At 41.4% G+C, this 12,773-nt stretch overlaps 2 protein-coding genes across 5 annotated transcripts; one reads left to right on the forward strand and one right to left on the reverse strand.

Annotated features, from left to right (window-relative positions):
- The first annotated feature begins 692 nt into the window (after positions 1–692).
- paqr3b (progestin and adipoQ receptor family member IIIb) lies at positions 693–3,330 on the forward strand. The gene is made up of 7 exons (XM_085927101.1): positions 693–837; positions 1,574–1,803; positions 1,893–2,055; positions 2,343–2,498; positions 2,575–2,772; positions 2,955–3,045; positions 3,142–3,330. Exons 2-7 carry the CDS (start codon positions 1,634–1,636, stop codon positions 3,276–3,278), a joined length of 915 nt encoding a protein of 304 aa, XP_085783227.1. The 5' UTR covers positions 693–837; positions 1,574–1,633; the 3' UTR covers positions 3,279–3,330.
- Positions 3,331–5,682: 2,352 nt separating this feature from the next.
- On the reverse strand, positions 5,683–11,140 carry slc26a1 (solute carrier family 26 member 1). 4 transcript variants are annotated; one of them, XM_085926093.1, is made up of 8 exons: positions 10,991–11,140; positions 8,501–8,963; positions 8,240–8,428; positions 7,896–8,142; positions 7,577–7,808; positions 7,307–7,490; positions 6,944–7,231; positions 5,683–6,848 (listed from the first exon to the last, which is right to left on the reverse strand). In XM_085926093.1, the coding sequence occupies exons 2-8, from the start codon at positions 8,885–8,887 to the stop codon at positions 6,270–6,272; spliced, it is 2,106 nt and encodes a 701-aa protein (XP_085782219.1). In that variant the 5' UTR covers positions 8,888–8,963; positions 10,991–11,140; the 3' UTR covers positions 5,683–6,269. The 4 variants fall into 4 exon arrangements, with proteins under 4 accessions (XP_085782219.1, XP_085782216.1, XP_085782217.1 ...); XM_085926090.1 differs by having other exon boundaries at positions 8,240–8,963; XM_085926091.1 differs by lacking the exon at positions 10,991–11,140 and adding an exon at positions 10,307–10,365 and having other exon boundaries at positions 8,240–8,963.
- Between the last annotated feature and the right edge of the window lie 1,633 nt (positions 11,141–12,773).

The following is a 12,773-nucleotide window of genomic DNA, read 5'->3' on the forward strand; positions in this document are numbered from 1 at the left end:
TGAAGTCATGACGTGAAACATTACATACCAAAGTCATTTTGTCAGGACATTGAATCTTTGCCTGTTGCAGCATCCCCTTGGAGACGTCTGTTTTTGCTTGGCGTTATCCTTCTTTTTGTTTGTGGGTGTAACCTTCACATTGCAGGCAACGGGCCCACATTACATACAGTATGACACAATATGCTTTAGCTTCAAATTCATGTACTTTTCAAACAACCTATTTCACATCTGCTTTGAGAAAAATCAATTAAAAATCTCAGAGGCCCACTAGGAGTTGAATTTCATCCTTTATAGGGCAGATATTGAATTTATTTTGTTTATTTGATAATTTTAAAGGGATGTGAGCTGTTGGTAAGCCACTGCAGATGTTTCTAAAAAGTTTCTCTTATGTGCCGTACACAGCAATTACAACGTACCCAAACAATTTCACTAATTTCACTAAAAGGCAAATGCAGGATATTGTATTTTTTTTCCTGTGACCAAAACAGGGTGGCGTGTTCCTTATTCAGCTTTGGTTTGTAAATCAACTAGGAATTGCTTAATCCACATCCCCAAATGTGACGTTTTCTTTTATAACGATCCCTACAATGTAATGAATGGACTGCGGGTGAAATACTTCCGTTTGTCCCGACGGGGGCGGTAGAGCGCTGTGTCATTGTTTACTATGAATCCAAAAAGAAAACAGGCTTTGTATTAGTTGCTGACGTTGCTGACGCTACCTTGTGCGCGTTATTGAGCAATTGTGATCTACTTGGAAGGAGAAACGCGAGACACATCAGGGAGATCATGGCTCTGTCGGGAGATCACCGACTGTGGCACGGGGACTAGCGCTCACTGGTTAGTATGTTTTCAATCAATTTAGCTGCCCTAAATAACGCCTGTCAATGTATTACGGGTTTATATGTCGAAGCGTGTCCATTTTTTTATTGATTCATACACGTTTAGAGTCGAACTAGACGTTAAAGGATGAATGCATATCGGGCGTTAGGCGTCATTATTAAATCTTTCCACGTTTTGTTGAATGTTGGCAGCGTCCGCAGTGACTACTTTTATATATGACAGAATTGTCATTTTAAAATGATTTGTCATGCTGGACGTTTATTACACAATATATAACATAATATATATAGTTGCGTGGTGCATTCAATGGACTGCATTTTTGCATGATTGTGTGCAAATTTGGTTTGCGATACATTCGTTCATCTATGATGTGCAACATATATCACACTTATAATTCAAATGGTAGATATTGTGTGATTAAAAAAAAAGAGCGAAACGAAGATCATTCGTTTCAAAACGTGTTCCACCCTTAATATAATCTATAATCTGCACAACTATAGAACTATAAATAAAATATTTTGACAGCTCAAGTCAAACAATTGAGATACACCCTTCATTCACACTACACCCTTCTTAAAACTGGAATGTGGCTGCGTACAGGATCAACCAATCACATTCAAGTTCATAATAAACGAGAGTCAGTATACATTTGCAAACCTGTAAATCCAAACTTTTATTTCAGTTTCCCCATATGCAATGTGGTAAATGTTAAGTGTGTCTCCTCTCTTGTCAGGTTCACATTCCTGCACACCCCAAACCAGTTTGATTTGAGGGCTAAAAAGCAAAGATCGGGATGAAGATGACGCATTACGTCGAGCTGGGCAGCTATCCGGAATGGCCTATGCGCATCCCGCAGAAGATCAGACTGTACACCTTTGAACAACTTCCCATGTATCTCAGGGAGAACCCCTACATCACAGATGGCTATCGGGCCCACCTGCCTTCCAAGCTCTGCCTGAGGAGGTGAGTTTAATATTAAATGCTACATAATCTTCACGAAAATAAATCAATAACGATCTGCCCTGTTTTTTTTTGTCCCCCCCCTCCTCAAGTCTTTTCATTTTATCCAATGAGACTGTGAACATCTGGAGCCACCTGTTAGGCTTCATTCTCTTCTTTTCTCTGGCTGTCAACGACGCCGTGAAGGTCTTACCGGCTTCGGGAGCCGTCAAAGAGGACTATGTCATCTACGCTATAGGACTGTTTTGCTTCCAGGTAAGCTAAACGATACATTTGTGTCGGAATCTGTGCCGTGAAACAATATTGTAATTCAGGAAATTCACGTTTTTGAAAACAAGTTGATTGAGTTCACTCATCCCGATCAGGTCTGAAACCAGTTTGTGTTGTGTTTTAATGCCTGACTTAGGTGTGGTTTTGTAGTTCAACGTGACTCAATGCAGCTCAATGTAGAAACAGTTGGCCTCAACTTTAGACTACTTGTCCGGTGGTAGATACATGCTTGTGACCATTCTGCATTTGTGCCCCCCCCTTCCCTCTTACAGGTGTGCATGTTGTGCTCCGTGGGCTATCATATGTTCTTATGCCATCGATCGGAGAAGATGAGCCGTCGCTTTCTAGCGTTGGACTACGCCGGCATCTCTGTCGGGATCTTAGGCTGTTACGTGCCCGGCATCTTTTACTCCTTCTATTGCAATGCTGTATGTGCCATTTTTTTTTCATTTCCTCCATCTCCGATGGATTTCTTTGATCTAATTTTTCGTCTTGTTTCATCAGTTTTGGCGGCAGGTTTATTCGCTGACTGTGCTGGCTATGATTCTGTTGGTATTCGGCGCTCAGTTCCATCCGAGGTACATGAGCGCTGAATGGCGCTGCATGAGGGTGTCCATCTTCTTTGGCGTGGCTGTTATCGGGGTGGTTCCGACCTGTCACTGGGTGTGGCTCAATGGAGGTTTCAGCTGCCACATTGTTAAGGTGAGGAAAGCGTCATCAGATAAAAACTGGAGTCAGCACTAGTGTTTCTTTTACATACCGCTAGAGGGAGCCAGTGTACCAAAGTCATTTAGAATAGTTTTTTTTCCCTCAAAGCTGGTCTCAGCACGTTTTTCAATGCAACATGACTTCTGCCAATGTTGAATATTTGGTCATTTGTGCAGATGTTCCTGCCACGTTTAATTGTCATGTACCTCATCGGAGCCGCTGCCTTCGTGTTCTACATTACCAAGATGCCTGAGAGATGCTTTCCTGGTGAGTCTGGTTCACCCCATTTTTGTCATTTAATATCATACGTGAGTTTTGGGCAATTACTATCAAAAGTATTTCTGGTTCATGTCGTTTTCTCAGGCCACGTGAACTACATCGGCGCCAGTCATCAGGTGTGGCACGTTCTGGTGGTTGCGATGCTTTACTGGTGGCATCAGACCGCCGTGGACATTATGCAATTCCGCCACAGCCAACCCTGCCCCCCGAGAACGCAATGACAAAGATCAATCGACACAACCTATTGCTGTTTTTTTTTTTTTTTTTTTTAAATACTGAAACTGTTTACATTTGGTCAACACGAACAAGCATGTCCACCAGAGCCAATATGTATCAGTAGAATGTCTGTTGAAAACAACAGGCAGTATGTCAGTAGAAGTCTCTATTTATAGTATAAATATAGTATTAACATGAACCAGTTGTATTTTTACTCCGCTAGGTGGCACTGTTGATTTAAATACAAAGGTTTAAGAAATGCAAGTCAGTGATGTCTGGAGGAGTAAAAAAAAAAAAAGGTTCAGGAAGCAGCAAGCTTCATTTTCCCCATCACTAATTTATACTAGATAGAAACTTAATTTAAAAGTTGTTTTCTTATGGACAATTATCTGATGCTTGGTTGAGAAGACATTTGCACGTTCGGCTCTCGGGACAAAAAAATAATCGGGAGCTTTTTATTGAACAAAGTGTCACTGTGGATGACACGGTGCACACGGCTTCGTCAAGTGTTTGAAAGTATGGTGGTGGAGGTGAGGCATGGGATATTTTAGCATGTTATTTATTAAACATAACGGCTTGTGTTTAGAAGCAGAAAGAAATGACAGTGGATGTAACTGATGCACAAATTGAAACAATCAACCAGTTTGTTATAGTTTGGCTTTTGCAATGTGAAATGTATGCAGGTAGCAAACCACCATAAATGTAAGTTCTTTCAAACTTACAAATATAACTGCAGGTCAAAAGTAATCAAGCTTGTAAATCAAACTATGCATGGCATACATATTTTTCTATAATTGTGCAGGCCATTGTTATGTAAGTAATAATCTAATGTGTGAATTGGGCCAGTGTGAAATCTGTCTTTCGTTGTTATACATACTTGTATTTCATTTGCCTTCTACCAGAACAAATGTATGCATAGTCAATGAATGCACTGATTTGGTTTTTTTGCACGACAATGCAGCTACAGTATAATTTTGTTTCAATGTTTTTCCATTTTTATTCTGAGAATGCTGATTTGTATTGTGAAGCACTGTAACTTGACTTTAAAATTGTATTAAATTTGGTCAGGGCCATAAAATCTATTTTGAATGACTGAAAACGTTGGTCGCAAAGTGTCAAATTGCTTTTCACGTTTTGAAAAGCCAAAGAACATTCCACAAGTTAAGCTTGTTATTCTTAACTTGAACAACAGACGGCTGTGTCGATTTTTCCCCCCATTTTGAAACGCCAAAGAACATTCCGAAAGTTAGACCTTGTTATTCCTCATGTGAACAACAGAGGGCAGTGTTCATGCGCATTGAGAATCTAGTCTCTTGCAGACGCAATTAAAAAACTAAACCATATTTGGTTAGTCAGAAAACAACAAACACTAAGTAACGAAGGCCTCTTTAAAGTTACACAACATGTAGATGTGTAACTTAGCACTAAATAATTACAAGAGATTCTGTTGCATTACATCCTGATGTTTAACAAGACACACTGACGAGAGTTTAAGGAGTAATTTTGTTGCGAAATGGCATCATGGAAGATGGGTGGATGTCACACATCACTTTGTTACTGTTAGTGTGACATATACTAAACTTTGCTAAACTTGTCAAACCAAATGACACATTACCCCGAATTATATTTATATTCAGGGAGTCCCTAAAAGTCACCCCCGCACAATTTGTCAGTCAAAAGATTGACGTGAAAGCCAAAAATAAACAGATAAAATCAAAATGTGCAACATAACTACAACATCCTGCAAAAGACACAATCTTGCAACGACAAAGAAGAACAATGAGGAAAGGCAGGGCTTTTAAAAGGGGTGTGCTCCTCCAGCAAACATTCTGCAGGTGAGTGGCACAGATGGCTCATATTCTCAATTACCTGTGGAAAAACACGGAAGGATCCCAACAGGAATTAGGACGTCCCAATAGATATGCACAAAAAGACCCAAACACAAAAATGACATTTCGCTCAAATTCAATTTCAATAATTCCCAACCGTACCCCTGTTGACAATTTTTTTTTCATTTAATTTTGGGGGTTATCAAATCTTTTTTTTTTTACATAAAAATATGCAAAAGCATAAATCAGCTTTGAATAGCTTTGTTGAGAGTTTTCTTGAGAGACCCAGTTGAGAGTTTAAACCATTTAAGAAATGATTTTTAGTTTCTCTGGTAATAATTGGCTTTGGTTGAATCATTACGGGTAGACTTTGGTCACCTGGATTGGTGTGATTAATGACATGTCAACCAAAGGTCCAAACTAATTCTTTGGAGAACGTGTAATGATCGCCATCTTGATTTGGCTGATGGTGAAATATTGCGGACTAACCAATTAAATAAGAAATCAGATATTAAAAGCAACATAATGGCTTTTCATTGCTAAGTAGACAAAAAGAAATGTAGATGTGTTAGTAAAAAATATATTTTTATTGAATAACAGGCTCTTCAACAGTGTATGGTTGACATGATGCCTCGACAGTTGCGCAGCGTGACAAACTGAAAATCATTTCAAACCGTTTCAATGCAATGACCACAGATTTGTTCCGCCCATTCCAAAAGTGGAGCTTTACAACAGTATTTTGCATTCAGATTTGTTTTGATCATTGTTTTTTTTCCTTTCTCTTCCAATTTCTTACATTTTGTGATCGCACAAGCAGCAACAACGTGACCTGATTACACCGCCAGCATTCTTTATATCTCCAATCTTATATAACACATTCAAAATGTGCTTAGTTTTGCTCACAACTGATAAGGACGGTGGTCAAGAAGAGTCAAAAAGCATTTTATCAAAGTGCTCCATCCTAAAAGTGGAACTTAAGGCAACAATGTGTTCATAAAATTGGACTGATAGTAAATGATTAGCCGACAGGTTTGTTTTGCTTTGGTCTTGCTCATTTTTATCTTCTCCTACAAATGCAGACAGTTGCGAATGAACAGAACACTGCGTGATGCAACAAATGTGACAGGGTAGTAATTTTATGTTACAACTGGTCGACCATACATACTACTACAGAGCAGAGTCTTCCGTGCTTTTGTCCGGCTGCTGTATGTTTGATTGTAGGACGGCGTGGTGCACCGTGTGGAACAGCATTTTGCGCATGTCTTTGCCACCTTTCCCAAAAAAGTGTCCCTTGTGCAAGGTATCAATGACGGAAATGTTACAGCAGGCGAGGACCACGTCCACGCCGATCTGCTTGAACTCCTTCAGCAGCCCCTTAAAGGCAGTCATGCCGGCGGAGTCTATAAAGGGGATGGCGGAGCAGTCCACAACGATGGTGTCGAAGTCCAGCTCCGAGCTTTGCAAGAGTCCCACCACAACATCACCATGGTTAGCGTCCCCGTTTGTCTGAGCTTGCGTCAAGGACAATTTTTTGGCTTTCTTCTCCGCCTTTTTCCTTTTGGTCATTTCTAAGAAAGGCGTCACCCCAACAGCTTGGTAGAGAGCTTTCAGGAAGGTGTCCTTGTTGGCGTAGTAGAGAGGAGCCTGGAAACGGAAGACTCGGATTCGGTTTGGCGGAACGAGGTTTTGGTATTCCTCCACGTCCTCGTAAAGATCGGAGTCGCCGGCTCGGCCCAGGAGAGAGACCTGATGTTAGACGATGGATAAGGTCAGGGAATGGAACGGTTTCGTAGATTGATGTAAATATACAAAGAGTTCTACGATGCAGTTCTATCACTCACCTTGGGGTTTTGGGTCTTATAGATAACGCAGATCATCGAGAAGGTGATGCCAACAACGAGGCCTAGCTCGACCCTGATAAGAGCTGTGGCCGACACGGTAACCAGCCAAACCACGGCATCGCTACGGCTTGCTCGCCACTTAGCGGGGACGTCCTTAAACTTTCTGAGTGCCCCGCGAAGGCTGACGATAATAATACAAGCAAGGACGCATTTCTGGAGAGCGTGGAAGAAAGGCGCGAAGAAGAGCAAGACGAGCAGGATGACCAAGGCGCTGATCAGACTTGATACCTGAAACACACCGAGGACGTCTTTTACTATATTCCACAAAAACTATGATCGGTATTTCTTCTGTTTGGACTTCACCTGTGTTTGACAGCCTGTTGAGTCCTTCACCATAGTTTTTGCTAATGCCGCGCTAGTGGTGAAGCAATGGAAGAAGGACGGAATGATGTTACAGCAGCCGATGGCAAACATCTCTTGATTGGGACGGACCGTGTAGCCGTTCTTCTTGGCAAACATCTCAGACAGTGACACGGTGAAGGCAAAGCTAGGGGATAAAATGACATTTTTGTTGACTAATCACTACTAGCTAGCTAGGTGCTACATCTGAACATGAACTGGTTTAAAAACTACCTGATGATCGCGAGAGGAATGGCGTCCAATGCTACTCTTGACATCAGACTAAGGCTGGGCACTTGAGGAGGGATGAAGCCAGTGGGGATATGACCAGAAACACTGGTGCCGTACTGATTGTTGAGATCTCCAAAATGACTGGCCAACGTGGCTCCGGCAACCACGACCAGTTCAGTTGGCAGAGGGATCTTCAAACGATCCTTGTAGCGTTCCTGGATCTCTTTTCCTGCCACTACAGAACCCCCAAAACCCAAATTTAGAGACTACCTTATCTCACATTGTGCTATTATAACCTAAAAGAGTTCTGGTCCATATTTACCCAATACGGTGATACAGATGGCAGTGGTGATAAGATCACACAAGTTGGTCTTGTGAATGTTGGCGAAGATGTTGAACCAGGTTACAACGACAGTTCCGTAGCCCTGATGGCGAGGGATCTTCAGACCCAAGAGGTATTTGGCTTGGACGGTCAGGATAGTAAAGGAAGCTCCTGTGGCAAAACCATCCAACATGGGAGCCGAAAGATAGACGGAGACGAAGCCCAGCCGAAACACAGCCATCAGGACCTGTGGAGGAGATTGTCAGACCGGCTAATTAGGAAAACTAAAATCTTACATTCTCTGGTATGTTCAAGACTAGGAAATCTTGAAGGTGGTTCTTTACCTGGTAGATACCAGCCAGGAGCGTCAGAGCCGAGGCCACGCTAATTGCGTAACATTCCTTCCCACACTGCACACCCATAATTTCTACACTGTGAGTTGTGAGGTTGATGAAAGAACCGTTGAACTCTGGAATACCAGGAGAATCCTCGTTGAGGTCGAATCCAGCGAGGAACACTTCTCTGTAGACCACCTGAGAAAAAAAAGAGACCAAGATGGATTGGATTCGGTTTGAAGTACATCTTTTGTGACACCTGTAGCTCACCTGTCCAACCATGAGACTCATCAGGCTAAAGATGCCAACAGAAACATGTCTGGATGTCCCCATGAGAAAATAAATGATGTTGGCATAAAATGAAGTATACAATCCATAGATGGGTTCTACTCCAGCCAGCAGGCAGTAGGCGATGGCCTGCGGTACCAAGATGATCCCCACGATCAAGCCGGACATGGCGTCGCCACAAACATACTCTCGCAGTTTGTACTTGGGCAGCCAGCGCACTACAGGGAAGAAGCCCGACAAAGTGGAGCGGACTCGGGTGGCAGAGCAGCTCAGATTCTGCCGCAGCTTGGACTTGAGGATGGAAAGTGTGGGCTGTGTGTGATGAGCCTTCCGCTCCAACAGAGGTGGTGTCGAGCTGACCTCCTCCATGGTGTCAGATGGAGAGAGTGTGTGGCAAATGAAGAGAAGAGCGGCGGGGTCGATGACGGGGAGGTCGGCAGTGCTCCTTGGAGATCCAGAGAAAAAAGCACATAAATATTGAAGTACTCCCTCGTGACCCCAATTCTCTTAATTATCCTCAAGATAACCTTAGTAACCCCGCCCCCCATGTATTTCCTACAGGTGAAAATCCATGACATTGAGAAACTGTTTTGCAATGATGGGAAAAACGAAACTTCAAATTTGCTTCATGAACCACTTGTATTTTTGGACTCTTCTAGATCGAACTGTTGGTTTTTATAAAGTGGCTAAAGAGATTATATCTTATATCTTAGTGACCCTGAGTAAAACCTGACTTCAGGAAAACGATAATTCAATCCAAAAACTGTTTTTATCTCACAGTTGCCACAAAGTTTCAGGAGCAGAGAATGACACAACGTCCCAGTAGCTGTAAAACACTAAATGCCATCCATTATCGGCCTCATCACAACAGTCCTATGCGGGCATGTTTTGAAGTTGTTAAGGACCGATAAACTGCTGAGGTAGTCAGTAATAAATTACTATCACGTCAATGTTGATGTATGTGACGTGACAATCGTGCAAAATAAATTTCTTCCCTGGGTTCCTCATGTTCTGTTACCCTAAAGAAGCCATTTTGACTTGAAAGGAGAAGTTACGTTTGCTTTGTGATCTGACACAATCAATGTAGAAAGGTTCACCCACAGAGCCAGAAGACTATCAATAAATTACAGTTGTAGCTAATCTTGGACTTTCTTACTTATTAGAAAAGAACCTGATAAATGGTTGAGCATGGGAGGAGACACCCTGATGATCTTTTGTAAGTGGCGCCAAGATTGATCACGGCGTCAAAAAGACGAAAACAATGGGTCAACTCTGTTCTTTGACTGTGTCCAATCAGTGTGTACCGGTTTTCATCATGTGGTACAAAGGACCTGAGTAATGCTAAGAATTTTGTGGACAGGGCTTATTCTCATGTACGATATTTCAAGTCAACATTTGAAAAAAACAAACGATTCATTTACATGAGGTTCAAATATTCTAGTAATATAATTATCAAGTTTCTCCAACATCGGATAAGTGAATGAATAACGCAAATAAAGAATGAATGATTATTGTAAATGTTTTCTGTCAATGCTCTTCAAAACATTTCCGTAATTAATTATTTTAATCTAATTTATTTTTAATTTATTTTACAGTTATAGTATAATGTCCATGCACATGTTTTGCCAAGCAAATGCTATTTCTCTGAAATATATATATATATATTTTTTGCTGGTATAAATTTCCTCTCTCTGTATCCATTGACTAATATGTTACAAAAAAAATTATAAATCAATGAAAACATTTCAACAAAAGTCAATTAAATTGCATTTCTGCATTTGTACTCACCTGGACAAGTCGAAGCGCAACACAAAGTCTGATGTGCCGACTAAGTCATCTGTATTTACAAAGCGTAACCGCTTCAGATAGTGAGCCAAACGCAGCCCTCTGAGCAAACATTTTTTACTGGCTTGGCCACTTAAAGTGGGCGTGTCCTATCCTCATTTGCATTAAGTATTAACATTTCTACAGAAGATATATCGAGTCAATTTTTGACTGAACTGCAATATTTGTCCTGCAGCCCGTCAACCATGTTTCCAACTCACACTGACACATTGATGACACGCAAGTTAATATGTTTGGCCAATCATGTGTGTTCATTCCCTGAATACATTACATGTTACAAAGAAAGGCCCCATTGTCAGTATTTGAGCTAATCCTATCATCGCATTCCTCATGTCAGTCTTGGTAAAATTATTCATCAAGCATATGATTCCCCATCTAATAATAATCCTCTCACGGCAGATTGAAGATAGTCAAAGGGAGGAGATGTTCCATTCTAAATACACGTGAATGCTACACTTAGACAAATAGATGTGGCAACGTTTCTGATGAATGTTCCTCCTTCTTCCACTGACAAACCACCACAAGATGAGAAGATCAGCTCATCACATTGTGTCAACCATCAATGTTTCTTTCAGAGTTTACACCTGCCGAGGGGATTGTTAAGAAGTGGCAAGAGGGAGGACTCACCCTGAGAGGAGCTTGAATGGCACGAGGGGGGCATTGGGTCTCCTCTTGTGTCGTTATTCCATCCGACATCTTTTCATCTCATTCAAGATTCTTCCTGCTTCCGACTGCAAAGCATGATGGGAGCTGTCAACCCCCCCTGCCTTGTTCCCATATGCCGTCTGGAGCAGAGCGAGAGGGGACGGGGAGAGAAGAGGAGGAGGGAGTGCAGGAGATGATGGTTGCCATGGTGACAGGCGAGCGGATTGCTACGTTTGTTTTGAAAGCTTCAGTTTGCTGCTTTTTAATGATATCTTTGAGTTGGGGTTGAATAAAAGAGACAACCATTCTGCAAACCCGGACTTGCAATTGCTCCAACAGCCAAATGTCCTGATTTCAGCAAGATAAAAAATAGGGGGGGGGGGGGGGCGGTTAAGTGTGCTATGCATATTTGTTGCTGTTTGGTGTGTTTTTACAAAAACATGCCAGAGACAAAAAGACACTTGGAATATGTGCAGTGGGGGGGAAAAATAGAATCTGCTTCAAAGAAAATTTATTTGGCTTGATTATGATAGTCAGATATTCCCGACTTGGGAAAACAAGTTTGAAACATGATCTACTTAAGGAGAAAGGAAGCAAATATTGGTTCAAATATTGACTTGAAAACGAGCATATTACAACGGCGCTTGACATGTTTTAAGGACTGCTAGAATTCCGCCTAGATAACCCTAAAAGTTCCAACAGTTAACCTCCTCAACTATTACAACACCCCAAAAGTATCTTCTACTTATTAACAGCCTTGCTTGAGAGAAGCACGTTCATGTTTTCGTATCAACAGTGACAAAGGTAAAGTCACGCTCACAAAGAAAACATTTGTCATCTGATGTGTGTATTTGTGGTTGTGGTGGTTCGCTTTAATCATCTTAAGTGAATCACAAACGGATTGTCGAAAAGGTATCCATATCTTCATATCTGGAATTTAACTTAAATCTTCTGACTTTTGTGAATATTTATTTATTTATTTATTTATTTATTTACAATATTAAATCTATTTATTTATTGTCAGGAGCTGGAAGAGAGAGGAAAAAAAACTTTGATTGTCTTACACTGACATCTGGTGGTAAGAATCTACATAGCATCACAAAAAAAAAACCCAGACAAAAATAAACTAAGGCAATCAGATTCAATGACCTCTGCAGCATCGATCGCGTAGTCTACTACGTCTACGTTGTACTTGCACAATTTTTTCAAAGGAAATCAATTTTACGAGACCCCAAGTGTATAATTGACCCGTTGAAGGACACTTTCCCCCCTCAGTGTTGCCGCTTTGATGGTGAGTGGGACCTCTGAACGCCACTTGAAAGCAGATAAGTCAGCAAATCCCTTGAACTTTATTCACCAAACAATCAAAATCCTGCAGCAAATTGCTTTCCATAGACACCTCCCCTTTTCGGGGAAAACTGATTATGAGAAATATGCATAGCAACAGGCAATGAGTCATTGCTCACATACACACACACACATTCGAGAGGATACCCTTTTAGCAACATAAATATTGGCACAGGGAGTCAAATGTTGAAATCATTTCTTTTGACAGGAAACAGCAGCGAGAACATTTTGAGAGGCCCGACAACATAAATTCCTCCTCTGATTAGTTAATGGTAGGCTCGGTGCCAATCGCTGATTGTTGATCTTTGTGTTTGCTGTCATTGAATAGGCTGCTTGACGACTCCTTTGTGTGGAAGCGCTGTTAAACCTCGTTAAAAATGTGTCTCATGCCTACACGTAATAACATATTCCGTCATCC

This window comes from Syngnathus leptorhynchus, chromosome 12 (genome assembly GCF_054491065.1).
Source record: "Syngnathus leptorhynchus isolate UIUO chromosome 12, UIUO_Slep, whole genome shotgun sequence".
NCBI lineage: Eukaryota > Metazoa > Chordata > Actinopteri > Syngnathiformes > Syngnathidae > Syngnathus > Syngnathus leptorhynchus.

What these genes read in the sequence shown, in the direction of transcription:
- paqr3b (XM_085927101.1), top strand. Translation starts at nt 1,634, where the DNA reads ATGAAGATGACGCATTACGTCGAGCTGGGCAGCTATCCGGAATGGCCT. An exon ending in TAGGACTGTTTTGCTTCCAG is followed by an intron (nt 2,056 to 2,342) that starts GTAAGCTAAACG and finishes TCCCTCTTACAG; the next exon opens with GTGTGCATGTTGTGCTCCGT. An exon ending in TCAGCTGCCACATTGTTAAG is followed by an intron (nt 2,773 to 2,954) that starts GTGAGGAAAGCG and finishes TCATTTGTGCAG; the next exon opens with ATGTTCCTGCCACGTTTAAT.
- slc26a1 (XM_085926090.1), bottom strand. Translation starts at nt 8,887, where the DNA reads ATGGAGGAGGTCAGCTCGACACCACCTCTGTTGGAGCGGAAGGCTCAT. An exon ending in TCCTGGCTGGTATCTACCAG is followed by an intron (nt 8,143 to 8,239) that starts GTAAAGAACCAC and finishes TCTCCTCCACAG; the next exon opens with GTCCTGATGGCTGTGTTTCG. An exon ending in CAACAGGCTGTCAAACACAG is followed by an intron (nt 7,232 to 7,306) that starts GTGAAGTCCAAA and finishes GGTGTGTTTCAG; the next exon opens with GTATCAAGTCTGATCAGCGC.